The sequence below is a fragment of the Colletotrichum phormii genome (genome assembly GCF_030913505.1).
Source record: "Colletotrichum phormii strain CBS 102054 chromosome Unknown BDP81scaffold_1, whole genome shotgun sequence".
Lineage (NCBI taxonomy): Eukaryota > Fungi > Ascomycota > Sordariomycetes > Glomerellales > Glomerellaceae > Colletotrichum > Colletotrichum phormii.
The window spans coordinates 750,145-776,784 of record NW_026851443.1 but is presented as its reverse complement, the minus strand read 5'-3'; the positions used below and the strand labels follow the sequence as shown (position 1 = coordinate 776,784).

The window sequence follows — 26,640 nt, the reverse complement described above, 5'->3', positions numbered from 1 at the left end:
CAAAGTTGCAAGGGCGATGTCGGTGACGAAAAAAGTCTAAACAGGTGGGGGCCAGAGTGTCATTTTAAGCATGAACAAGTGAGAGAGTTGCAGTTGTCATTTAATGCCAGATGAACGCGCGCGAGATCAATCGCGCTTCTGTCAAATGACTCGCCGTCTTTCCCGACAGGCTGTTGAGGGCGCTGTCCAGGTTGCGCCACCAGCTCGGTGGGAGAGTCGGTCCGCCATGTGGCTGAGACCTCTCGGCGTGGGGTATCGGTGGCCAGAGAAGCGGGTCTCTTGCCCCTCACTCCTCCGACACCCGCCCGCCGCAGCTCCGAAGCAGCCTGCGATTCTGTCCGTTTTCTGGTCCACTAAAGCACCTACGGTACGTACTCTCTACCTATTTGACGTTGCACTTTATCGCCACGCGGAACGCCGGGCAAGCGCAAGGACCACCCGATGCTCCACCTGCCAGGGCCAAGTCAGACAGGGAACAGAGGTGCTTCGGTGCCGCGGGATCGTCTGCTTCAGGATCACCTGGCTAATGCGGTTCCTGAGCTGTCCCTCAGCCACAGCGCTGTCACCCATAGGTTGCCATTCTTTCGTCTGAAGTTTTTGAAGCCAATGCGTCGCCTCCGTGAGCAACTCGATGGGAGGCCAGCGAAACATTCGTTTCACGACCGAGAGAACCTCGTCACTTGATAGCATCGCATTGATACCACTGTTCACTGCCTTTCTGGTATGACCTCTCGCCCGACCCCAATGCCGAGCCTTCTCTTGCTGACTGATCGTCATGGCGTAGCTCGCCGTGCCGCCCTCGGTTTCCTAACCACTTAGGTCCTTAGGTCTCGCCCCTGTCTGATCCGCCGAATCGTCGACGACTCACCTTACATATCTTGCCTAGCCCCCACGTTCATTCCTCCACTATGGATGACCGAAGACATGAGCAGGAACCGCTCTTGAGCATCATGGAGCGACAACAGGCTGACGAGCCTACGAACCGGCCAAATGCCACAGAACATCCCGATGCGCCGCTTGAGGGCAGTCCTCGCCGCGAACTCGAAGTCGATGACGACTCCGGTCCATCGACACCCCGGTTCATGCAGGACGAAGGACACTGGAAGCGCTGGAGATGGGTGCCATTCCCGGTGCGCCGCATCGTAAAGGCCGCCGCGAAATGGTTCAAAGGCCCGCCAAACCCACACGATTACAAGATCAAGCCCATCTTCTCCCAAGTTCAAGAGTTCCCTCTTGTGTTGGTTGATCGATACCTCCGAAAATTTAAGCACCGGGTCGGCATCGTTTTCCTCTACTTCGCCATTTGGATCATCACATTTGCTTTGGTCAAGAGGAGCGAGACATTTGCTACGGAGGTTGAAGGATGGGGAGCACCGTCACAGATTGGTTGTGGTGCAGCATACTGGACGAGGGGAAATAATTGCGGCCTCAATGGTGCGGACTGCCGCCCGTTCAATGGCAGCGGCTTTGCCTTCCGGTGCTCAGCCAACTGCGCCGGCTACATGGTTCTGAATCCAAGGGCGGTCGGAGACCAGGAGATTGTCTACCAGTCGCTTGTTATCGGCGGACAAACCGACAACTCAAGCTCGCCAGTTTACCGAGGTGATTCATTCATCTGCGCCGCTGCGATCCATGCAGGTGTGATATCTAATGACAATGGAGGTTGTGGTGTCGTCCGCCTCGTCGGCCGAAACGAGGACTATCTGAGCTCGGAGAAGAATGGAATTGATAGCATCAGCTTCGACTCCTACTTCCCACTCTCATTCACATTCGAGCCTGGCATTCAATGCCGCGCTAAGGATCTGAGGTGGAACTTGTTGGCGGTATCTGTCGTTTTCACCACGGTCCTCTCTGTGTTCGCATCGTCACCAGCCCTTTTCTTCTTCTCAATCTTCACTGGCATATTTTGGCATGTCGGACTCGCCTCGGACCCCCCGAATCACTACTCGGTCGCCGACCTTGTATCGAACATCATTGGCAAATACCTCCCTGCCATGTTCTGCGCGTGGGTCATGTTTGACAAGATGGGAATTCGACGAACGCTCAACGGGCTCACTGCCCAGGTGGAAAAGACGGTCTTGTGGCTTGGCGGTTGCTGGGTTGGGGCCCTGACCAACTACACCTTCAACTTCATTCCGATTCAGCGTCTGAATGCGCATGATCTGAACCAGCAGCCGGGAGCAAAAGCGGCATTGGCCATCATCATCATCGTCTTGGTGGTGATCACCGCCAAGCAAATCTGGTATTTCAGACATGAAGGTCGTCTCCTGAAATACCTCAAGCTGTACCTCCTTTTTGTGGGGGGCATCATTGTATGCCTTGTCCTCCCAGACCTGAGTCTACGCATCCACCACTACATCCTGGCCTTGCTCTTGCTCCCGGGCACTAGTATGCAGACCAGACCTTCACTGCTCTATCAGGGCATTTTAGTCGGCCTCTTCATCAACGGCATCGCCCGCTGGGGCTTCGACGCTCTTCTCCAAACACCTGCCGCCCTCCAAGGCGACGCCCAGCACGGGTCGGTCTTGCCCAGCATCCTCCCACCCGTCATCGACCTGGGTCAAGCTATGTGGAGCATCAACTTCACTTGGGCTATTCCTCCCGATGGAGCGCGATACGACGGCATCAGCGTTCTGGTCAATGATGTGGAGCGTTTTCGTACCTACTTTGATGACGGGCCCGTCCCTCCAACGAGTTTCCTCTGGAGCCGCCAGAGTGATCTCGGCATGAACGAATACTTCCGTTTTGGATTCATGGAAGGCAGCGAGAGCTACGACTTTACTAAAGCTGGCATTTGGAACGCGGAAGGTAAATGGATAGACATGCAGCCGGGCCCCTCGATGATCAGGGGTCGGTCACTGGTAGACGATGACGAGAGCGTGCTGCGGTGAATTTGATGCGTGATGATCTTGCTTGCTTTAGATATCTAGATTAGCGTATGAACATTGAATACCAGAGTCATTCACTATCGCGACTTTTTATTCTGAGCACATGGATTTGAGCAAAAGTTTGACTCTCTCGATTGCAATGGTATCTCAATGTTAACGATAACACGCTACCCGAAGAGAAAATCCCAAAGGCCGCTCAGATTACTCCTTCAGCAACACCATCAACCCTTTACGCTCCCTGTCTGCGGCGGCACAGGGGACGACCACGCTCAAGCGTGTTCGGGTCGCAATCCAACCTATTGTCCTCGATACAAGTCAAACTCGAGCCGCCTACCCACGTCACCAGTCATTAGCAAACCGGGATTCTAATGAAAGATACCCCACAAGGAGAGAGACAACTTACAGTTGTTGATGCTATCGGGGACGCAGCGGCCAGTCTGGCCGTTGACGTTGCACACGTCCTGCTTCAAGCTCGTGTTGGCAACGCAGCAGGCGCCGTTGGGGACGGGACGATTGGCGTTTGCGCCCTGGCGTTCCATCAGGAGGACGTCGCGGCGGGCTGCGGCCGAGGTGGGGTCTTCTACGGCGGCGGCGCTGGCGCTGATGGCCATGGTGAGGGCGAGGAGGGCGGTTTGGAGTGTGAACTTCATGGTGTTTTGGATTTCTGGTATTGGATTTGGGGTATCTAGCGAACTGATGAAGTGAGGGACTGTGTGGTATAAAGTTATGTTACAATGAAAATGTGAAAAGAATGTCCGGCCGGCGGGAGAGAAGCAGAAGAGACTGAATTGTGGTGATGGAATCGGAGACAGTATAGGAAATATTGGACGAGCGAGTGTGGCTGTTATATATATTTGCTTAGAGCTGGAGCATGAGGCCCGATTAAGCTTCCCCCTCTTAACTGTCAAGTCTATAATCCAAAAAGGTGGCCCACGATGTGTCAAAACGAACACCTCCTGAGTTCAGCCGGCCACTCTCAAACAAGCGAGCAACTTGACGCGAGGAGACCGAACTATTCGGATTTTGGTTCCCAGGATTTGCCGACGGGATGAAGAGAGATCTATGCAGCATCCTGACAAGGAATGGGGGCCTGGTAACTCTCTGCCCGTTCTCGGCTGAGCCAGCCGCAAGCAAATAGAAGGGCAGTCCCCCCCTCGCTTGCGTCTGAGCCGTACCCCGAAGCATAAGTCTTGAGCCTCAAGAAGGGATGGGAATGAGGAAGAGGACGAGGGAGCCTGTCGTCTCATGCAACATCCCCAAAGGGATCGAAGCCAAAAGAAGCTCAAGTACGGATGAGACGAACAGGGGGGGGGAGGGAGGCTCATTTTGGCAGCCTCTCGTCACAAAGTACAATGTACAGTCCGAATATGGGTTAGTCTAAGGGGTGTGTTCGGGAGATGCGGCGACGATGTGACGGTTTGGGGGTTTTGCTGTGTAAGATAGTGGGGACTTTTTCGTCTGGAGAGTTGATGAAACGTGTAAGAGCCAGGGGGTGGGGGGGCATCGTGGGCTTTCCTTCCCCCTGCCTCTCAGCGGCTCGTCGTCGGTAGAAGAAGCCGAAATTTTGGGGGAGGCGCAACAAACCGATTTGAGAGTTGGGTTTTCCTGCGATGGAGGAGGAGAGAATAGACTTTGGGAGTCAGCTCCTGTAAGTGGGCTAACTAGGGGCGTTGAGATGAGAGTACAGGAATACGCATTCTGAAATCTTTGTTGATTACTACGACGAGTGACTAGGTTGGAGAATTGTTACGAAGTACCGTGAGTGTACAACATGAGACTGAACAAGCAGAGTTTTGAGGAAACGTGGTCTAGAACATGTTGGTGATCGGAAGGATCTGCCGAGTCTCTCACGCATCGCGGGGTATTGTTCCAGTGACATCCATTTGATCCACCAAACAATACACATGCCCGCTGAATACCGTCTGATCGCAGATAGCTTGCAGATCGTCTTCGGACTTCAATGGCCTGGGAGTTGTGGGGATGTACTCATTTTCATGAGTCTTAAACCGCCTGTTCCAAGATCTAACTTGGGAACAAGGTTCTGACATCTCAAGAGTGCTTCGAGGAGGTATTCGGAAGAAAACAGATTTCGTGGCTCGACTTTTCACATCCAACGACAAGATATCCGTGACTGATCCAGTTGTGTGGCCTTGAGACAGAATCAACCAACGAATTGTCAATCTTTGGAGTCGCGACTAATGAGCGGGTGTGCAGTGAAAGTCTCGACGGGCGCAACTACACGATAGAAGCACTGTCACTCTCCGATACAAGCTCGGGCATTGCAGGAAGATTGGTTAAAAGTTGTTTAAACATTTATTGAGAAATTTCCTCGCGAGTCACCAGAGCCCAAAGCGAGTACTACACCAACCCCACCCGCCTAGCCGGCTCCATTAACCCCGACCTCCTCTCTCTGTAAGATAAGTGAATTGCTTCACTCCTCATCCTCCTCGCCAGCGGCAACCTCATCAGCAACCTCGGCAACCTCAACAGCCTTGCTCGCCGTCTTGGTTCCCTTCTTACCTGTGCCCTTCGCCCCAGCGGCGCCAGCGTTTCCTCCGGCGGCCTTGATGGACTGGTCAACCACATCATCGGCCTTTGTGCCAAGGGCATCATCCTTGGGCACCTCGGTGGCGGCCGGGTTGTCGGTGGAGGCGTTGAACTTGAGGGCGGTCGCGGGCTTGCCGGTGTTGGCGACGTCGTCGGCAATGTTCTTGTTGAGCTTCTTGGTCTCCTCGTCCAGCTTGGCCGTCACGTTCTTGCCCTGCGCCTGCTGGGCTTGTAGGCCCATGACGGTGGCCGTGAGCTTGAGGACCTTGTTCTGGATCTTTGCGCGCTGTAGTGTGGGGAGATGTGTGTTAGTAATTTGATCAAATGGTAGTCAAGTAAGTGAATGGGGGCAGAAGGGGATCTTGATATCTTACCTGAAGAGCCAGAGCATCCTCGCCGGGTGCCGTCTTTGCGATTTCCACATTGTACGCGCCGCGTTCGGCTTGGTTGGCAATCTTGTTGACGTTGTTGAGGAAGGCCAGATCCGCCTTGTTGACGGTGGACAGGTCCGTCGGCAGACCGCTCAGCTTCTGGAGGGCGTCCTTCTTTGCGGTGCCGGCGTTCTTGCCACTGATGGACAGATCATCAAAGGTCTTGGCCGTCGCGAACACGGCGGCACGCTTCTGAACCTTGCTGTTGGACGAGGAGGAGATGTCCCGGGAGGGGGCGGCCGAGGCAACGGCGACGAGAGTGGTGAAAACGGCGGAGAACTTCATTTTGTCTCGGTGTTTAGGGGTTTGGAATAGTTTATAAGAAAAGAGGGAAATAATAGATTAGAATGTTTCTTGAGCGAAAGACGGGTTTGTTGGAAACGACAGCACAGCTGTGGAGAAAAGAAAAGTGAAGGTATCGAAACTGAGGCAATAGAGATTGAGTTGATGAGAGAGCTGGGTATCCGAATAGCCGAAGCGGCGGGATGTCTGACGATCTTATTGTTGCAGTGGAGGCCTTTCTTCTATCACTGCCTTACCTACAACCCGACAAGCCATCTCAATGTTGTCTCTCCATCCATGGAAGAGCATTGATGCTATAGAACGAACGTTCGGCGGCGCCGTCGGAAGTGTCCAACTCTCGTCAGCGTGTAACGATTCCCGCCCCTCCTCCTTTTATTCGAAGAGAGGCAAAGAGAACAGCGAAGAAGCAGGGCTGGCGGCGGGCGCGGAGGACGTTTCAGGGTGAGATCATTCCGTACTGGGGTCTACGGATAATCATCTTGTACAAACATAGAACGGGTCTTCTATTGCTTTGTAGCGCAGAACACTCATCGAAAGAGTGGGAGACTGGGGGAGGAAGAGAATCTACAAAGGGCCTGGAAACCTGACAAGCCGTAACCACACTCGTGGGCCGTCCCTCTGGATGTCTAAAGACGCCGGTGCCGGGGCCTTCCCTGCCCAGAACGGAGGCTGAGCCTTAATGCCATCCCCTCCACGTCGAGTCGTCTTGGGTGTCGTCTCATGATGTGATGACGACGAGTAAGGTACAGAAGTTGAGAGAGTGTGAGAGGAAGGATAACATGAGGAGGGCAGTAAATGGGCCTCGAGTCAACCAACGTGCTTTGCTGCGACGAACACGCAACCACTCGGTCAAGGGCAACCTGCCGCCGCCTGAACTGTGCGGGAAGATTGCAGGACAGTCAGCACGGAGTGCTCTGAGGGAGATTGTGCGCCTGACGGCAGTGCTGAAGTGCGGCTCCCGCACCTGAGAGAGGAAAGAAAAAAGTCAATCTTGAGACGAGTTTTACTGATGTTTTTGACAACCTGAACCTTGAAGAAGAGACGAGATTGGTGTCTGTGTGATGGGCAGCTTGAGCGTTCGAAGGTCAAGACGTAGTCGGAAGAAGGGGGAATCGGAGACAGCCTCTAGGTCTCTTCAAATCCACCAGAAGGATCATTGTCTAGATCTCTCCCCATATTCCACGTTCTGCATGTCCTTGAAGGAAGTAATTATGGATAGATTGTAAGGTTATTGGCCTCCCCATATTACATGCTCACGGGAAACATACGGTAAGCTAAAAAATAAAATAAAATAGAAAAATTGGGGAGACGGGAAGGGAAATGAATGGAATCGGAATCAGCCCTGCGGTGATTGTCAGCATTGAGAGGCTGAAGATTGTTAATCTATCACACATGGCGTTTGAAGCTTGAATTCCGTCGGAGAAAAGTGGAGAATATTGGTTATTTTCTGCCTATGAATTTCCGCATTCCTCTCCTCCACTCACACAACACTCTCACTCGTCACTACGTGAGCAAGAAAAGCTCGTGTCACTGAGAGTTCAGAGTTCAAACTCCCAGTGTGAGGAGCCGAAAGTCCCGCCCCACTTGGAGATAACCTCACCTACTCTGACTGACTGCCCGCCTAACCCATCCATACACCTATTCCTGTCCACCTCACACGGTCAACACCTCACCAAGCCAACCCAGCTTGTAAACACCACACATACGCGGCTTCTCGGACTTTATTCCCTCTCATCGCCCTTTATCAAATCCCGGCCGAAAGAAAAGTCCAGAACACCAGGGTGTACTCTCTCTCTCTCTCTCTCTTCCTCGCCTGATTACTCAACGCAACCCGTTCCCCGAGAACCGCAGACTTTCCACTCACACTCAACCTAAACGCCAAGAAACACCTCCAGACTCACATCCACAACCTAGACAAAAAACAAAAATCCCCCAATCATGCCTCCCCGGATCCCAACCCCAGAAGACTTCACTCAAGTCCAAAAACTCCTCCCCCTAACCCTAGCCTTCCCAAACCCCCCAGAATCTACAACCGCAATCCTCCTCCTCTTCCACGGTCTAGGCGACTCCGAGGCCCCCTTCGCCTCCTTCGCCCGCGCAATGTCCCTCCCGGGCGTCCTCTCCATCTCCCTTCGCGGTCCCTCCCCGCTACCCCCATCCATGCTGCCCGACAATGATGGCTCCGTAAACTCCGCCGCCGGCGCACCGGGCCACTTCCACTGGGGCGACGACATCACCTTCGACCCCTCCACAGACGCCCTCGCCACAGACCCAGGCTTCTCCAAATCCTCCACCCTCGTCGTGGACCACCTCATCCGCGACACCCTCATCACCCGCTGCGGCTGGGAGCTCAGCGACATCATCCTCTTCGGCTTCGGCCAAGGCGGGTCCCTGGCCTTGGGCATCGCATCGCAGCTCCGTCTCGGCCCAAAAGTCGTAGACGTGACGAATCTCTCCTCTAGTTCCTCCACCACTGCTCCTACCGCTTCTGCATCGAAACCAAAGAGGAACGACAGCCACTTTGACGAAAACACGCTCAAAGGCGTCCTCTCCATCGGAGGCCCTCTACCGCCCTCCATGGTTCCCACAGTCAGCGCGCGGGGCAAGTGCAAGACGAAAGCGTGTCTCGTTCAACTTGACGACGACGTCTTTGATGCCGTAAAGGAAGAGTTCCTCGACGTCAGGCTCGTCAAGTGGAAGAGGAAAGACGTGGCTATGCCTCGTGATCGGGAGGAGATGTTCCCCCTCATGAAGTTCCTTGCGGAATGCCTCAAGAGCGGTTGGTGAGGCGGTCTCGAGTTCGATGCGGTACAATCAATTACATACACTCAGACTTGACCAACCAACGATTCCTCAGCGTCGACCGCACCGATGGATGATGGCAGGCCTAAATCTAGCTTACCAGCTGAGAGATGAGCTTGGGTGGCTGGCACACAGAGCGGTGACGCAAGGTTAGTCTTCGTTCCTGAACATATGGAAACTTGGACACATGTCACTCTTCATGAAATCGCGTAAGCTTCAAAGTGGTAATGAGCATACGGGATACTAGCTATTGACTGTTGAAAAACGCCTCTGAGGATCGTGGCTACGGACTATAATCATAAGGCTATTCAATGGTTTGATTCCTTTTCTCAATCACCTCCTGTTCACCGCCAGAGATGTAGTCGAATTAACGTCATCAATTGCGCGTTGATTGCAACGGAGCCGGTGCTGTCGAAGCACGGCCAATGTCTCCTAATTGGTGGGGGTTCGGCTTCTGGTTCTCGGGTGCTGCGCTTGATTGTATTGCGTGTTGCTTTGGTTCGCCTTCGTCAACTTTCACCGTGGGATCTCCGCTGAGAGCGTGCGGAGCTGGCTGGCCCTGCATACCAACCGTATGGTCGTCGTGGACACTGTGGGGTACTGCTTGTGTACTGACTGGCGCCATGATATCCTGGCTGAGCCTATGATCGTGTACAGGAGCGGCCGTCTTGGTAGTCAAGTCATTGTGTACCGTGTGCTCCGTTGGCTCTTCAGCTACATTGACGGTGGGATCCTGGTGAACACTGTGAGGGAGACTGGCAGTCGGTGCTGCTGTCTTGGGATCTATATTGATCTGATGAGGGGAGAGCCGTCGAGCAACTTGAACCATGGGGTCCTCGTGGACAGTATGCGGATGGACCTCCTCAGCAATTCCAAAAAGAGGATCATTGTGAACGGTATGCGGGAATTGTCTGTTTCCAACTGGCCTCTTTTGGTCTTGACTGAGCCGATGGGGCTCAGCGAAGTCAGCCACCGTGACGCGGGGATCTTGAGAACTCAGAATCGGACTCTGACTTTGCTGGGTGTCCGGAGTTCTCGCAGGAGTGTGTTTGTTGCTGGTAGGAGGAGGCAGTTGCTGGGAGCTGGCCTCCGGGGTAGCCTTTGCCGGCGGGCTTTGTGGCTTTGCTCTCTCCTTTGAACTGCCGGATTCTGGCAACTCGACGATTCTTGGTAGGCTCTTTTCCTTCATCTGCATTTGCGCGGGCGACTTATACGGGTGGTTGGGCTGAGACTTGAAGCGACGAATCTCAACTGGTGGAGGTCCTGGCGAAAAAGGGTAGGTATTGTACTTTTTACATATTTTCTCCCGTATCAGGACTTCGTTATGATTCCCCATGAGAGTCCAGAATGGGTGAGCACAGGCGTGAAGCTCGTCGTCCTCGGTGCTCCCCGTGATGGCATATCGATTCCGAATGTCACCACGTTGGTTGCTGAGTGGCCTCCTCCAGTTGCACACTACAGCAGTCAGAAAATGCCCATCAGTTATTCAAGATATTTTCCTTACTCATAGAGCTCAGGAAACACGACCAACATGGACTGCTGCAGCCACCTGAAGGTGGAGTCAAGGGGTCCTCGCCGTAGGCAGCTCGCTCGAGTCTCTCGGCGGTACGAGCATACACCACGCATGGGCATAGCACCGCTTCTGTAGTGGCCTCTCGTTGCTTTGCCAGCCAATTGTGCGATCGGACCTGTCCCATGATGGGCTTCTTGTCTGACTGCTGCCGATGAACTGTCTCCGTTGAGTTGTTCTCGCGCCTCCGTTGCCCTGCGCTGCCGGATGCTCGCGTGTTCTTGGGTCGATCCATGTTGGTCTGAAGGTGAATAATGCAATCTGACGAGGATAGTCGATGATATGAATGACGTCCAACGGTAGACCTGAGTAGCCAAGGTGGTAGACGATGGCTGGTTTCTAGAAGGTTAGATGGATGATGGAAGTTAACGAATGATGTCAGTCTGTGGTATGGGGGGGACTCTGAGAGGAAAAGGACAAGTGCTTTCTGGCCGAGTCCCAAGCAGGCAGGGAGCACTGGCATAATGCTGAAGGTTGTCCCTTCCCGGGTTGACGTCGCTGCCGCGGTCTCTTGCCAGAAGTATGCAAGAGGTGAGCTCTTGAACCAGACCAGGCGTGGCATGCACACGAGGGGTTGCTTTCCGTCACTGATACAGCTCGTTCGTGGTGGAATGAAGCAGCAAGATTGCAAGCAAGCCTGACCGTGCGCGCTTCAAATGCATGCCTTCTCATGACAGTAAACAATTCTCACATCAATGGATTGTGCAAACCAGTAAACCAGCACCGCTACGATGACAACCTCGATATCGGGGATGGTAGTACAACATTGATCGTTCTAATTGCAGTGAGCCAACCCAAACGTGGTGGTATCCACGGACGGCTCCTGTCGCCTCACTCTTATACCACAACCCAGAATGCGCCATGTCACTATAGTATGTTGATGCAGAGGGTTTATTTCCGTTCCGATTCCAAGCCTGATCTACGCCGCCTTGAGTCGAACCGCGGTTTCCTATTCCTCGGCACGCTCCTCATCCCTCCAGCCATTCGAACTTCGGGAAGCGCCGTTATGTAATGATCTGAGAGCTGTGCTCCGAGTCTTGTTCGACCATCTACGCGAGGTTAGCGGATAGTAGACCAGAATGCTATTGCAGACTCACATCTTGACCTTGCCGTCGTCGCCACATGAAGCCAACATGCAAGGGTCTGCCGGATTCCAGGTAACGGCGTTGGTCCGAGGCTGATGCCCTTCAAGCCTCTCCACTGCAGCACCGCTATTCTTGTGCCAGATGAGGATGTTTCCATCTGAATGTAGTTCGTCAGTGTTTGCCAGCATCAAATCAATCGCTCATCACGTACCCTCACTGCCGCTCACAACGAAGCTCTCGTTTGCGCCGCCAAAGGCACTCCGAATTATGAAGTCGCCTCCAGTGTGACCCAGGAACTTCTGAACTGATGTCCGATCAACCAGATCTATCAGTTGCAACTCGCCATCCTTTTTGTTAAGTAGCAAATGACGTGAGTCTTCGCTGATACTCACGCACGTTGGCCGAGACTTGACCTCCATTTCGTACTCCAGCTCGCGTGTGAAGGCATTGTAGACATGAATCTTCTGTTCATCGTCGACAGCCACGAGCCAGTGGCCATCCGGAGAACCACAGATGTCCTGAACTCTATGCTTCTTGCCCCATTCGCACATCATCTCGCCAGAGATACTCCACGTACGCAACCCGTGTTGCTTGTCTAGAGATCCGGTGACAAAGGTCTTGCTGTCTGCTGCCCATACGCAGCCACTTGCAGGCTCCTCAAATCGATCCAGCTTCAAAACCAACTCTCCGGTCTAAGAAGATATTAGCACTAGGACCGAGGGAGACACTGCTGGAATTACGCACCGCGGTATCCCACAGTCTAGCATACTTGTCCTGTGAGCATGTAACGATCATGGAGTCGTCGGGGCTCCACGATAGACCGCCGACACCCTGAGCATGCGGTCGCAAGATTTGAGAGACCGAGAAAGAAGGCAAGTCCCAGATGACAACAGCTTCGCCACTTCCGCAGGCAGCCAGTCGCTGGCCGTCGTGAGAGAACAGGACTTGCCAGACTTCGCCAGTCAAGTCTGTGAGCTCTAACGCGACGTCAGTAGGGAAGTGACTCCGTTCACAATAGTGATCCGAGTATAATGAAGGAGATGATGCGGTTGTGTGCCAGAGGCAGCTGTCTATTTGACTTTGCTTCACCTGCTGTAGAAGGACTGCAAGGCGATTCTCCGGCAGCATGACCGAGGGCGAAATGCATTCTAGCCATGTATAAGTACTCTGTATGTCACTAGAGGCACTGGAAATACTCACTGGACAGTTCCGACAGCAGAACCTTTCTCGACTGGCCGTGCGCACCATCCCACTCGGCTTTAGCCTTCAAGTCTTCTGTAGACTGGCACATGAGAAGACTAGAGAGGAAATGAAGTTTCTGAGTATCTTGGTATAGCGGCGTCAGCTCGGTCCGCAGCACCATCAGAGCCCGTGGGGTATCTCGCTGCTCCAACAACTCGAGAAACTTTTGTTGCCGCAGCCAAAATCGCATGACGTTTCGGTCAGAGCCAGGGGCCAAGACGAGACCGTTCCCGGGTTGGCTTCGGTCCTCAGACATGACTGCTCCGAAGAGCAGTTCTTCGGCCTCGCCCCAATCGCCGCTCACGACTGCACTCCGAAAGGCGGCGACCGTCGGGCTCTCCAGCTCGTAGCCGCTATCTTTGCTCACACTCTCGGCAGCGCCCTGATATCCCATGTCGGACAGAGCCTGTATGAGTATGCGGGTGACCTCCTCGCGATCATGTCCATAGTAGGTCGAGGGAACGGGTGTCTGAGCTTCCTTGTCGGAACGGGATGACCCGTTCAAGGCAGCGGCTTTACGAGCACCGTTTGTCGCGGAAGCCGTCAGCGGCGCTTCCGTCCTCGCACCGTTGGAGTACGTCCTCGACGTTCCATTTGAGGCAACTCCATCGCCGTCTGAGATCATGTTGGAGTCTCCTCTTCTGCGTTTTGAGCGATGTGAGCCGGGTCGACTGACGGCCGCGGACGTCGTAGGAGAGTCTCCCCGGTCCGCGTCGGAAGCTCTTCGTCTACGGCCCAAGACCTGACGGGGCGCCGAGGGAGATGCTATCGCTTCGGGGACAGTCGAGGGAAGTTGGACGGCGCTCGGTTGGAAGGGGATCGAAGTTGTAGAATCGTCAGAAGAGGAGGGGCGGGAAGCCGCGGGGGCTTGGGTTAGAACTGCGGTTGAAGATGTCTGGTCCGGCGGGGTGGGCACTTGTTGGTTGGCTGGAATAAGATGGGAATTGGAATCCGGATTGTAGTTGGGGTCCAGGTCGGCCTATGTTACCGCGGGAAGGCCCCGCGGTTGCTCTCGTCGGTCGATATCTTGGAAGGGACGGCGACGCCTAGGTTATGATAGGAATGTTGTGGCGAGTGCTTTGTCGCTAGGCGTTTAATTAGAGAATAGCTCGAGAGAGGGTCGTGGTGCGGACGCGGATGCGGACGGACGGACTTGTGGGCGTACGGTGCGGTAGGGCGAAGCAGATAAGGTGCGTGAGATGGGAGGACGAGGTCTGGGAGCTGAGGGGAGGTGCGTGAGGAGGGAAAGAGGGAGAGGGAGAGAGAAACGTGGGCCGTGGGACGTAAGGTAGTGTAAGATGGCAGGTGAAGCTTTGAAGTTTGGAGTTCATGGGTGCAGGTTTCGGGGTTGCTAGATGGCAGAGGTCATATGGAGGTAGACGTCTCCTTGCCTTCCAGGATCCATTACCTCAGTCCCGGTGATGGGTTGTACTGTACTCTGTAAGGTAGGTATCCGTAAGGTAGGCGCATGTGTTCGTTCGGTAGCACAGTACCTCTGCAGACGCAGCGTTCACTTGCCGGGGAAGGTCGTTACCTAGGGTAGCCTCCCCAGAAGAGACCCGTGGCCGGCTGCGGCGCACTGCTGCAGCACCCTGACTGGGCAAACACTGGGACAAGCGGGCAAGCAGATGACGAGATGCCGCTTGATTGGACACCCGGCAATTTCTCAGCGCATAAAGGTGGAGACGGATGACCTGCTTGCTGGGGTGGTTGGAGGACCGACTCACTAAACGCAATCTAGGACAGTGAAGTTCACTAACACACCACTCTAGACCACACAAGAACACAAGAAGGATCCCAATCTACCTTACCTTAGTGGGGGCTATAGTAGGTCCGCGAGCCTTAAGTAGTAGTAAAAGCCCCGCTCCGTTTAATAAACATGAAATTAGAATAACTACGCCTTATCTAATAGTAAGAACTTTTACTACCTAAATAAGCCTTATAGATAATAGTCTAAAAATATATTACATTATAAAAAGTAAAATTCTAATAAATACTAAAATTTATACTAAAATTGCAATTAAAATCCTTAATAAGATCCTTATTATACTTTATATTTGAATTTTAAAATTAACTATATTTAACTTTTATTTATTTAACTAATTATTTAGATATTTAATTAGGCTATCTAATATTAAAGCTAACTACTTAAAATTTAAATACGATATATAACTAGTTAATTAATTTGTTTAATTAATACACTAAGAGGTTAGAGGTAGGCAAAAAGGGAAAAGGTAAATAAGTTGAAATACGAGTTGGGATAATCAGAGAATCAATTGTATTGATGATTATTCTATGATATGATGGGAAAGTGTAGTCTATATATAATATAAATATTACATGTAATTATATGTAATCACATGTAATCACATGTGATGCTTAAGTCCGAGCATTTATTATTAAGTTTATACGGGCATATGTGCTTGTCGGCGCTTTAACATGTATATGTAAAGCGTATTTACGTTCGGGCTGTACGTGGGTACAAAGCGTTGTATCTGAGTAGATACGTACTTCAGTTGAGCCTCTTATTACCATGTAACTTCTTGAGCACGTAACTCTTATAGTACTACTTAGAATATTTACTGAAAATTCTAAAACTTATACTTGATTAGTACTATAAGAGCTACGTACTTAAGAAGTTACATGGTAGTAAGAGGCTCAATGTTACGCCCGCCGCAACTTGTCACTGTGAGCGCGTAGCCACATAACGCAGAACAAGGGAAAATGATACGGAGTCATCATTATCGAAGCTTTTGCTTTGTGCCACAGTTGGTTGCCTTGATCTGCTCGTAACACTCAACCGAAGTACGTATCTACTCAGATACAACGCTTTGTACCCACGTACAGCCCGAACGTAAATACGCTTTACATATACATGTTAAAGCGCCGACAAGCACATATGCCCGTATAAACTTAATAATAAATGCTCGGACTTAAGCATCACATGTGATTACATGTGATTACATATAATTACATGTGATATTTATATTATATATAGACTACACTTTCCCATCATATCATAGAATAATCATCAATACAATTGATTCTCTGATTATCCTAACTAGTATTTCAACTTATTTACATTTTCCCTTTTTGCCTACCTCTAACCTCTTAGTTCTCTTTACAGTTATCAACCTCTTTTATATACGCTTAACTACCCCTATATTCATATATTCTTGCTTCTATATGAATATTCACAATTTAATACTCTTGTATAAGAGTCTTATCACTTACCTCTTAAAGCTATCGTGCCAGAGAATTAAATTTTAAAACTTTATATTCAGTTTAGTAATTCTTATCAAAGACTAATTAAGTAATTTGAACATTATATAATCAACAATAAAAAAGATATTAATTATATAATGTAGGCGATTTAGTATACAATAAGAAAATGCGTGGCTGATTGGTGAACCACGTTACTCCTTATATAAATTTATATAATAAGAATTTTAAGATTATAGGTTTTATTAATCTAGTAAAGATTACTAATATAGTGCCCCTTCTAAGTCTTAGCGGCCCTTCTAGTACTTACTAAGCCGTATAGGAGCGCTAGGACCCCCCTAAGGTACCTTACCTTGAATGATCTTACCGAGTATGAACACAAGAGAGGGAAGAGGGTCACATGCTCAGCTAGTGTCTCTCTCATGAATCAGTAGGCTTGAAGGGCGGTTTACAAGAGATGATCTATAACGTCTTCTCGGTACATATGGCTGGGAGAATACCCTACTGTCAGAGCTTTGAGGACGGGAAGCTTATTAGTCGGCTCGGTGGGTATCTCTGAGAGAGCTGAGGTTGGGTTACCTGTTAGTGGCACCTGAGTAACATGACAGCAGTACACTTTCGAGACTTTCCAAGATGGCAGTAGTTGCTGTCGTCGACATGACGAAGTGTTCATCTTTCAAAGTGTATCGGTACAATGTATTACCCATATCGAAAGTGTGGATGAACATGCAGTCTGCGGTCTGCCGTCTTGATCGAGGTTGCATGTCGCACTGCCGGCCACTAAAACGCAGCTGCCAGAAAGGCTCAAACGCATGGACGCCTTATTAGAGTGGTCTAGCTCTGTACCGCTTCCTTATCGCCATTCGTCCTTTCGGTCCGGGCGTTGGAGCAACGAACTCTTGTCCAGATGGTATGCAACTTGCTGCAGTATCTTGCGTCTGTCCGTAGCTGCAGAAGACTGAGGGAGGGTTGATTCGAACCTACTTACCCAGTTGCCAGGCAATTCATCAAAACTCTTGAGGAAGACCTGGTAGATAGTCGTCGTTTTGTTGATTAGACTAAACTGTGGAAGAACACATCGACTTTCGCTCGTGGCAAACTTAAGCTGAGGTGCATATACTGTTTGGTGAGTTGGCTAAGGAAACTTCCTAATATAGCTGAGGTCGGTAGGAAGGAATAACCAGAGAAAGAAGACGATGACAATGAAAGCTGAAAGTGACTAAACTCCGAGCAGCTCTGAACTTTGCGTATTGCGATCCATACTACTCGTCAGCGTCAATACTATTTCAAATGCTACTCGTATGGCACTTGCGCGGCACAAGTGACGTACGCTTAGGCACCGATTTCTTGTTCCAAAATGTCTAAAGGTGTGAGAAGGACGGTGTGCGGTGTACCATCGGTGTGCTGCCTACACAATCAAGGTGTGCTAGGAGCTGTGCCCGGTGTAGGCGAACTCGTCACGTGTAACACCTGTGCCCAAGTGGGAGAAGTGGGAGGTCGCCTGCCAGCCCAACGCCCCGCCAAATGCTGTCTCGCTGCTGCTGCTGCTGCTGTTGTTGTCGGCAGAGTGACAGGGGGCTACGACACCGGTGGGGACCGGGGGCATGTGGCTGGTGCGTCAGGGATCCCAGGCACACTCAGTCTCGGAGGGCAGCAGCAACGTGTGTACCAAGTACGGGTAGGCTCTTGACATCTGTGATCTGGGCTCGGTGCTTGCGACGTCCTCTCCCACCATCCCTCAACCAAAAACACCTGCAAACTTGCAACTTGCACGATACCTCACACCTTTGCTGATATACATACCCGTCGACGCCGACACAAAGGGAGTGCTACAACTGCCCTCGATTCGATCTGCGCTCCGGCCATCTTCCTCGCCTCTGTCTCGAACCCCAACCCCCCTTTCCGGGAGCTTCCACGTATTGCGATTCAGGAGCCATCTGCGACACTACTCTCGACAAAGAAGTCTGTCCTCGACTCAACCCTCTCCTCTGCCCAAACCCACGACCACTACATCTCCCAAAACTCCCAGGCCGCATCGCAACAATGAGCGCGCCCCCCGCTTCCAGCCAAGGTGGTATCTCGGATCCCGCCTTGATCACGTAGGTGATACCCAACAACCCCTCGACCCCTCGACGCACTTTGGAAGCTAACTATGCGCTGCCCCTCAGCCTCGTGAACAAGCTCCAGGATGTCTTCACAACGGTTGGCGTCACCAACCCTATCGATCTCCCTCAAATCGTCGTCGTTGGTAGTCAGTCTAGCGGTAAGAGTTCCGTCTTGGAGAATATCGTAGGAAGAGACTTGTGAGTTTTGACAACCAACACCTGGCCCCGCCATCACATGTCTTCCAGCCCTTGAGGCATCTAACAACTTTAACCCGTGCAGCTTGCCCCGAGGTTCTGGAATTTGCACCCGTCGACCCCTCGTCCTACAGCTCATCAACCGTCCCGCGACTTCACAGAACGGCATCGAGGAGGTGGAAAACAGCACCGACAAGGCAGCCAACGCCGACGAATGGGGCGAGTTCCTCCATATCCCCGGCCAAAAGTTCTACGACTTCAACAAGATTCGCGATGAGATTAGCAGAGAAACGGAGGCCAAGGTCGGCCGCAATGCAGGCATTTCGCCCGCTCCCATCAACTTGAGAGTCTACTCCCCGAACGTTCTCACTTTGACCCTGGTCGATTTGCCCGGTCTGACCAGAGTGCCAGTCGGAGACCAGCCCCGCGATATCGAGCGCCAGATTCGCGATATGATTCTCAAGTACATCTCCAAGTCTAACGCCATCATTCTTGCTGTCACAGCTGCCAATATCGATCTTGCCAACTCCGACGGTCTCAAGCTTGCCCGCGAGGTCGACCCCGAGGGTCAGCGAACGATTGGTGTTCTCACCAAGGTGGATCTTATGGACGAGGGTACCGATGTTGTTGATATTCTGGCTGGACGCATCATTCCTTTGCGGTTGGGATACGTTCCTGTGGTCAACCGTGGCCAGCGAGACATCGATAACAAGAAGCCGATTATGGCAGCCCTGGAGAATGAGAAGAACTTCTTCGATAATCACAAGGCTTACAGGAACAAGAGCTCCTACTGCGGAACTCCCTACTTGGCTAGGAAGCTTAACCTTATTCTGATGATGCACATCAAGCAGACGCTGCCCGACATCAAGGCTCGCATCTCGAGCTCACTGCAAAAGTATGCTACCGAGCTGGACAGCTTGGGACCTAGCATGCTGGGCAACAGCGCCAACATTGTTCTCAACATCATCACCGAGTTCACAAACGAGTGGCGGACGGTCTTGGACGGCAACAATACAGAGCTTTCCAGCACGGAATTGTCGGGTGGTGCGAGAATTAGCTTCGTGTTTCACGAGCTATACTCCAATGGTGTCAAGGCTGTTGACCCCTTCGACGTGGTCAAGGATGTTGATATTCGTACAATCCTGTACAACTCGTCCGGTTCCTCTCCGGCTCTTTTCGTCGGCACCACTGCCTTCGAGTTGATTGTGAAGCAGCAGATCAAGCGCTTGGAAGACCCGAGTCTGAAGTGTGTGTCCCTCGTCTACGACGAGCTGGTGCGCATCCTGTCCCAGCTTTTGGGCAAGTCGCTCTACCGCAGATACCCTTCACTCAAGGAGAAGGTTCATACAGTGGTTATCAACTTCTTCAAGAAGGCCATGGAGCCTACCAACAAGCTGGTCAAGGATCTCGTGGCTATGGAGGCATGCTACATCAACACTGGCCACCCTGACTTCTTGAACGGTCACAGGGCTATGGCTATGGTGAATGAGCGCTACAACCCTTCCAAGCCCACTCAGGTTGATCCTAAGACCGGCAAGCCTCTTCCGGGAGGTACCCCTCGAGCGTCTAGCCCAGCTGTGCCCGAAGATGCGAATGGAGGCTTCTTTGGCAGTTTCTTCGCCGCGAAGAACAAGAAGAAGGCGGCGGCCATGGAGGCCCCCCCGCCGACACTCAAGGCTTCTGGAACGCTGTCAGAGCGCGAGAACATTGAGGTGGAAGTCATCAGTATGTCTCCAGTGTCCCACTTTACTCGAGAAACGCTAACCACGATACACAGAGTTGCTTATCTCTTCCTACTACAACATTGTGAGGCGAACCATGATCGACATGGTTCCCAAGGCCATCATGCTTACCCTTGTTCAGTAAGTAAAAACACTGGAGTTTGTTTGTGGCACCTTGTCAGCTAACAGTGGCAGATTCACCAAGGATGAGATGCAGAAGGAGCTCTTGGAGAACATGTATCGCACTGACACTCTGGACGACCTGCTCAAGGAGAGCGATTTCACCATTCGCAGAAGAAAGGAGTGCCAGCAAATGGTGGAGTCCCTTGGCAAGGCCAGCGAGATTGTCAGCCAGGTCCAGTAAAAGACGTCAAACGACATGCACAACGGCTTCTGAGAAGCACTCAAACTTTTGCCTGCTGAGATGCTGGCCGCCCCATGCTTCCGGGGCACGAAAACTAAAAAGAGCGCGGCGTTCAGGCGGTGAAATCTTCCCAAAATCGTCGGCGGAGACCCTGGAGGCGTGGAAGGCGGTAGACAATCGGACAGCGGCGGTTGCGGTGGTAGTCCTTTAATGAGAGTGGCATACATTTGTTTCTTGTGATGAAGACTGAATCAAGATGGCCAAAGAGGATATAGCAAGAGAGAGGCAGCAATGAAAGTCACGTTCCCAATACGCTTTTCCTGTTGCTATGCGATGCGCCTCCTTTTCAGTCGCAAGCTGTTCTGATTTAGCATGTGCTTGGTTTGCGACACTCTATGGGGCGTTATCGATCATGCTCTATCCGTACAGAATCAGACGATCTTTCGAGACGCACGTTCGTCCCTCGTAAGGGTCCGGCTGGCTGGCCGTTCGTTGGCTTTCGATTCAAGACTACTCCAATGTGATCAAGACCCCGGTGAATCATGCAATCAAACTTAACCTCCGCCTAGATTGGGATCTTCTGGTACTACTCCGTTTGGCCTGTGGAAGGAAAGCTGGCGTGGCTCCAGGCCCGGCTTCCGGATATGGGTGTCCAAGCGACTTTCATACTTTCAGACGCCAGCCACCATGGCATAAGAGATGGGCAGATGGGAGGTACGAATACGCCTTGGAGACACGCATGCATACGGCATTCGCCCAGTACTCGCTACCTACCGAACATCTCTTTTTTGGGTTGGTTTTTCACCTCATGTTACGTCGCGCTAGTGCGCAGGTTAGTGTTCCACGTTGGTCAATGCCTGCTTGCTGAGCTGGGTGAAACATTTCTCGGATAGCGGGGTGCATCAGGGTAGCTTCCGTGCTCATCTCCATTTCCCTTCTGCTTCCCCGCAGCATTGAATAGGAAAGCTTGAGCTCTGGGAGAGGAGGTCTAGAACAAGGTCTAGACGGAAAGGTCGGGAGAGGGGATGAGGAAAGGTACACGGTACACGGTACACGGTACACGGTAGTTAAGAGAGAGAGAGAGAGAGAGGGGGGGGGGGGGGGGGGGGGGTGGGGGGAGATGGTATTGATAAACTCACCGTGCCCTCCCTTACCTCCCCTTCGTTGTTCATTCCCACGCGTGCATCGTTCCATATATTCAACTGCAAACTTTCGACTTGCCAGAACGTCATCGACCGAAGACGCGGATATTAATTAGTGTCGCGTGGAACAACAGCTGCATAGCTTCCTCTGCCAGGCATAGCAGCCAAGAACCCAAAGCTTTCAACGAGGAACAAACCAGCAGGACAGAACAGCCGCAAAGATGAAGGTCGTAGACTTCGTCCGCTCTCAATTCAAGAAGCTCCCCTACCCATCCGACGACTGCGCGGGCCGCACCATCATCGTCACGGGCTCCAACGTCGGCCTGGGCCTCGAAGCGGCGCGGCACTTTGTGCGGCTCAATGCCGCCAAGGTGATCCTCGCCGTGCGCAGCACCGACAAGGGCGAGGCGGCCAAGACGGACATTGAGCTCACGACGGGCCGGCGCGACGTGCTCGAGGTGTGGCCGCTGGACCAGGCGTCGTTTGAGAGTGTAAAGGAGTTTGCGGCGCGCGCGGACAAGCTGCCGAGGCTGGATTTCGCGGTGCTGAACGCGAGTATCGCGACGAACAAGAGGGTTGATGCCGAGGGGTGGGAGAGTACGATTACGGTGAATGTGCTGAGCACATTCTTGTTGGGGTTTAAGTTGTTGCCGGTGTTGAGAAGGACGGGCAAGACGTACAATGTTACGCCCAAGATTGTGATTGTCGCGTCGGATGCGAGTCAAATGGTGAGTTTTTTTGTGATTTTTCTGACTTCTTCCTACCTCGACGATGTTTGGTCTCACGGAGATGTCATCCACTTACACGAAATGTGCCCGGGCAGGCCAAATTCCACGAACGCAACGAGGAGGACATTTACAAGGCTCTCAACACCAACAAGAGCCTGACGGACCGCTACAACACGTCGAAGCTGATGCAGGTGATCCTGGCGCGGCAGATGGCCATCGCGGCGGACGCGTCCGGAAAGGGGCGGGTGCAGGTGACGACGCTGAACCCGGGCCTCTGCTCGACGGCGCTGTTCCGCAACGTGCCGTTCCCGCTGACGATTGTCGTCAAGGTCGGGCTGAAGCTGCTGGCGCGGTCGGCCGAGGTCGGGTCGCGGTGCCTGACGGCGAGTGCGTTCGCCGACGAGGAGGCCCACGGGCGGTACATGAGCGACTGCGTCGTCGTGCGGTTCCCCAAGGTCATGCAGGGCGAGGAGGGGGAGCAGATGCAGGGGCGGGTGTGGGAGGAGACTGTGGAGCTGCTGAATGGGGTTGATCCTGGGGTTTCGATGAACCTTTGATGATGTGCTTTGGTGGTTGGTGACTCTTTTTTTCTTTCCGAAATGGACCATGGGTTGGACATGACGTTTTTGTTTGAGACAATAATTTGCAAGATACCTTTTTGAACATGCGAACTGGGAATTGCTTCGTTTCCTCGTGTAAGTGTACAAATACTCCGTCATGTACCATGAACGCTGGCAACCCCAACGTCATCTCCAAACTTAGAAGGACGTGGCCTAGGTAATGTGGAGGAGATACCCTCACCAATGCCAAATCATTGATTCTTTCCGGTACGGAGTACTTAAAAATGTGTACGAGAATGCTATCTTGCATGCAGAGTGTATGAAAGGCAGATCTTGGTATTTCGGGCTGTATAAATTGTATCACATATCATCCAGTTAGGAAGAATAAACTTCAATAAAGAGTGCTATATCCGTACCTACATTACCTTACTTGTGGATATGCACTATCCGTATGGAGTGCTGGGTCATCTCGAAAATGACAGAATTTCCCAGGAGAAATCCCAATCAAATGCATCCCATCCCATCGGCTCTTTGTTCATGGCCATTTCAAGCAACCACCTCACCTCGCCTTCAGGAACCCCACACCGAGTACATCATGCACCGGCAATAAGGTGCTCACCGACCCCACAGTAGCTCCCTCCCGTCCCGTGGCCCCCCGCGGTGCTAGGAGGTGCTTGTTTCCAGCAACTCCGACCACCCGCCCACAGGCGGACACTGCCTCGGCTTCTAGGGAGCTTCTCCAACTCAAAGTTTACCGGACCACGTCTTGGTCACAACTCACAACCGTCCGTCTTTATTTCACATTTCTGTAGCAACTTTCCATTTCCTCGACATGTATCTGTAAAGATTCCTCACAATACTAATATCATAGAAACAAGTACATAAAGATCTCGCCGTCATCTCAAGTCTCTTCATTCTCATTCTCATTTACATCCACCCATCATCATCATCATCTAAGTGAAATACCCCAGCAACAATGGTCGGCCCTCCGCCCCTAAAGGGCATCAAAGTCCTCGAATTCGCCGGCCTCGCACCAGGTCCCTTTGCAGGCATGCTCCTCTCCGACGCAGGCGCCTCGGTCCTCCGCGTCGACCGCGCCCTCGAGGGAAGCCGCACGCCCCTACCCACGGAAGACATGCTAGCCCGCCACAAGGCCTCCGTCGCCGTGGACCTGAAATCGCCCGCCGGCCTCGCCTTTGTCAAACGTCTCGCCGAAAAGGCCGACGTGCTCATCGATCCGTTCCGCCCCGGCGTGCTGGAGAAGCTGGGGCTGGGGCCCGAGGTGCTAGAGAAGGCGAATCGGGGTCTGATTTACGGCCGCATGACGGGGTTCCGAAGGGACGGGCGGTATAAAGATATGGCGGGGCATGATATCAATTACCTCGCCGTGTCTGGGGCGCTGAGCATGCTCGGGAGGGAGGGGGAGAAGCCGCATCCGCCGTGGAATATTTTGGCTGATTTCGCGGGCGGGGGGCGGTGCTGTTCCAGGGGATTTTGATGGCGTTGCTGGCGCGGGAGAGGAATGGTGGAAAGGGCCAGGTTGTGGAGGCGAATATGGTGGATGGGTCGGCGTACCTCGCCACGTTCCCGCGGTTCGCGCTCAAGAACCCGCTGGGGGACAATGGGCGCGGGAGGAACATGCTCGATGGAGGATGTCCGTATTACGACACGTACGAGACCAAGGACGGCAAGTACTTTGCGGTCGGGGCGCTGGAGCCGCAGTTCTTTGCGGCGTTCATCAAGGGGCTCGGCTTGGCGGGTCAGGGGTGGGAGGAGGAGAGGTTCGATCGGGAGAGGTGGGGGGAGCTGCGGGACTTATTCACCAAGATCTTCAAGAGTCAGACGAGGAGCGAGTGGGAGAAGGTGTTTGACGGGACGGACGCATGTTGTACGCCCGTGTTGGAGTATCACGAACTCGAGACGGAGGCGGCGAGGGAAGGGGACCAGAGGCCGGCGGTGACGTTGGAAGAGACGCCGTGTTTGGCTGTGGCGGAGGGCGAGGACGGGGATCCGAGACGGGGCCAGGGGCCTGGTGTTGAGGGGGGAGGGTATGTTGGCGTTCCGCTTACGCCTGGTGATGGTGGTGAAAAGGCGCTTGAGGAGTGGCTTGGGTGGAAGAGGGGGAGAGAGTTTGAGGTTCGGGAGGGGACGTGGGTGCTTAAAGAGAAGTCAAGGCTGTGAAAGAAAGGGTCGAAGATTGATGTTGTGTAAGTATGTCTATAATAGTTGGAGCATCCGGTAATCCAGCACGTCTCTATCACGCTTCACCTTTCTGGTGTCGTTCAACACGACCTGCTTGCTACCTAAGACCTTGTTCTCTCCACGTGAGATCTAGTCACCATGCATCTAGACACACCACGTTAGCATTCTTATCTTCCCGGTATCATATAACATTCCATTATACTGACCTTTGTCAATCATGAACCGGAACGTGAAGACAACGTGCTTCAACTCGGACTTGGTGGTGGGTTCGGCGGTGGTCGAGGAGAGGGGGGGTCTTTCCTCGACATGACCGAGCCAGCTGATTTATGTATCGCGTAGATACAAAGGCTCCAGGCGCTGCTCTGTTCAGCGTGTCAACCGATGATTCTGAGGCAGCGGGAGCTCTTTATCATACCAACGCTCTCTTGGATGCAAGTGCTTGTATTCAGTGACTTCTCGTAAACGTGGACATGCTAAATTTCCTAGAGACAACCCCGCGTGATATGCAATTGTAGCCCGTTTTATTAGAGGAAAGCTTTCCTAAGTAACCATTCCTTGAGCAACGTCGGCCTCTCTTCGCACACACTCAACCGCCCGACCACTGCACCCTCCCGTCCTGTTCCCTGACCGCCACTACTGCCTCTTCTTTTCTTCTTGTCGGTGATGAGGATGTAGTAGTTTGAGGTGTTTTTTTCTCTTGACCGACGGCACCTGTCCATATGTCGGAAGCCGTTCCCGCCTGCGCCGCCCGGGGAATAGGAAGTGTCACGCCAGGATGCCCAAAAAAAAAAGTGGCTGTCATCTGTCTGCTCTGCATCCCAGCCCGTCGGAACCCGACGGCTCGTGCTCCTCGGCAGGACTGAGGACTTCTCTGGACTTGCCTATCAGACTGAAGGGTTGATTGAACGTGGGGGAAATGGGTGGTGGCTCTCTGGTGCTGTGGCACTGCGTGTCTCTTGTTGTGCAGACTGTTTCCCGACTCACCGCCACGACTTATGGCTGTCACAGAGGATGCGGAAAAAGCAAGTTGACCCTGACACTATACGTACCGACATAGAGGGAGAAGGTCTGTGGTGCATGGCATGTTCTATTTCTGTATGTCGAAAACTTCCTACTTTTGATAGAGATAAGCCATTTACCTGGAGCCTTTGCGGACGTCCACCTAGCCACCAGTTCCTACTAGCTGAACGCACAGAGAGCGACTTGTACCGAGGCTACCACAATCAACCAAGTGTCGAAGTGCCCTACAATATACTTTGATCGAGCTTCAAACATGTAATGTTGTCTCCGTGTGAAGCTGGTGGAGCCTTGGGTTTTCTGGGTGCCTATTCGTTTTTTCAACCTTGAGCCATACCTATGTAGCAATGGCATGCGCACTTTCGTTTTTGTAATCCACATGTTTTATGCCAGCCCACTCAATAGGCTAATCCTCGAATTCGAGGGCTACTGGTTCCTCATGCGCTGCGTTCATGGCATATCAGTACTGATATCTAGTTTTGAGCCCGCCGAAGGGCATTCGACTTCCATCAGATT

The 26,640-nt window shown here is 52.5% G+C and overlaps 9 protein-coding genes across 9 annotated transcripts; 5 read left to right on the top strand and 4 right to left on the bottom strand.

The window, feature by feature from the left end:
- Positions 1-709: 709 nt before the first annotated feature.
- On the top strand, positions 710-3,250 carry BDP81DRAFT_3172 (LCCL domain-containing protein). The gene is made up of 2 exons (XM_060584235.1): positions 710-721; positions 785-3,250. The coding sequence occupies exon 2, from the start codon at positions 909-911 to the stop codon at positions 2,889-2,891; it is 1,983 nt and encodes a 660-aa protein (XP_060451418.1). The 5' UTR covers positions 710-721; positions 785-908; the 3' UTR covers positions 2,892-3,250.
- On the bottom strand, positions 3,118-3,538 carry BDP81DRAFT_388308 (uncharacterized protein; the record flags this gene model as incomplete). The annotated part of the gene is made up of 2 exons (XM_060587091.1): positions 3,118-3,218; positions 3,292-3,538. The coding sequence occupies 2 exons, from the start codon at positions 3,536-3,538 to the stop codon at positions 3,118-3,120; spliced, it is 348 nt and encodes a 115-aa protein (XP_060451417.1).
- A 1,725-nt stretch (positions 3,539-5,263) lies between these two features.
- Positions 5,264-6,289, bottom strand: BDP81DRAFT_3154 (uncharacterized protein). The gene is made up of 2 exons (XM_060584088.1): positions 5,810-6,289; positions 5,264-5,721 (listed from the first exon to the last, which is right to left on the bottom strand). Exons 1-2 carry the CDS (start codon positions 6,149-6,151, stop codon positions 5,320-5,322), a joined length of 744 nt encoding a protein of 247 aa, XP_060451416.1. The 5' UTR covers positions 6,152-6,289; the 3' UTR covers positions 5,264-5,319.
- A 1,459-nt stretch (positions 6,290-7,748) lies between these two features.
- BDP81DRAFT_3146 (uncharacterized protein) lies at positions 7,749-9,151 on the top strand. Its single transcript, XM_060584011.1, has one exon. It carries the CDS (start codon positions 8,108-8,110, stop codon positions 8,954-8,956), a length of 849 nt encoding a protein of 282 aa, XP_060451415.1. The 5' UTR covers positions 7,749-8,107; the 3' UTR covers positions 8,957-9,151.
- A 196-nt stretch (positions 9,152-9,347) lies between these two features.
- On the bottom strand, positions 9,348-10,776 carry BDP81DRAFT_444123 (uncharacterized protein; the record flags this gene model as incomplete). Its single annotated transcript, XM_060591789.1, has 2 exons — positions 9,348-10,426; positions 10,476-10,776. 2 exons carry the CDS (start codon positions 10,774-10,776, stop codon positions 9,348-9,350), a joined length of 1,380 nt encoding a protein of 459 aa, XP_060451414.1.
- Positions 10,777-11,151: 375 nt separating this feature from the next.
- Positions 11,152-13,729, bottom strand: BDP81DRAFT_3127 (WD domain-containing protein). The gene is made up of 5 exons (XM_060583832.1): positions 12,827-13,729; positions 12,371-12,774; positions 11,838-12,318; positions 11,639-11,783; positions 11,152-11,590 (listed from the first exon to the last, which is right to left on the bottom strand). The coding sequence occupies exons 1-5, from the start codon at positions 13,491-13,493 to the stop codon at positions 11,491-11,493; spliced, it is 1,797 nt and encodes a 598-aa protein (XP_060451413.1). The 5' UTR covers positions 13,494-13,729; the 3' UTR covers positions 11,152-11,490.
- Positions 13,730-17,778: 4,049 nt separating this feature from the next.
- Positions 17,779-20,475, top strand: BDP81DRAFT_466967 (vacuolar protein sorting-associated protein 1; the record flags this gene model as incomplete). The annotated part of the gene is made up of 5 exons (XM_060594447.1): positions 17,779-18,189; positions 18,259-18,393; positions 18,476-20,115; positions 20,168-20,252; positions 20,301-20,475. Exons 1-5 carry the CDS (start codon positions 18,134-18,136, stop codon positions 20,473-20,475), a joined length of 2,091 nt encoding a protein of 696 aa, XP_060451412.1. The 5' UTR covers positions 17,779-18,133.
- Positions 20,476-21,838: 1,363 nt separating this feature from the next.
- Positions 21,839-22,902, top strand: BDP81DRAFT_444120 (short-chain dehydrogenase; the record flags this gene model as incomplete). The annotated part of the gene is made up of 2 exons (XM_060591788.1): positions 21,839-22,345; positions 22,441-22,902. The coding sequence occupies 2 exons, from the start codon at positions 21,839-21,841 to the stop codon at positions 22,900-22,902; spliced, it is 969 nt and encodes a 322-aa protein (XP_060451411.1).
- A 684-nt stretch (positions 22,903-23,586) lies between these two features.
- BDP81DRAFT_412544 (CoA-transferase family III) lies at positions 23,587-25,308 on the top strand. The gene is made up of 2 exons (XM_060589226.1): positions 23,587-24,381; positions 24,426-25,308. The coding sequence occupies exons 1-2, from the start codon at positions 23,882-23,884 to the stop codon at positions 25,084-25,086; spliced, it is 1,161 nt and encodes a 386-aa protein (XP_060451410.1). The 5' UTR covers positions 23,587-23,881; the 3' UTR covers positions 25,087-25,308.
- The last annotated feature ends 1,332 nt before the right edge of the window (positions 25,309-26,640 follow it).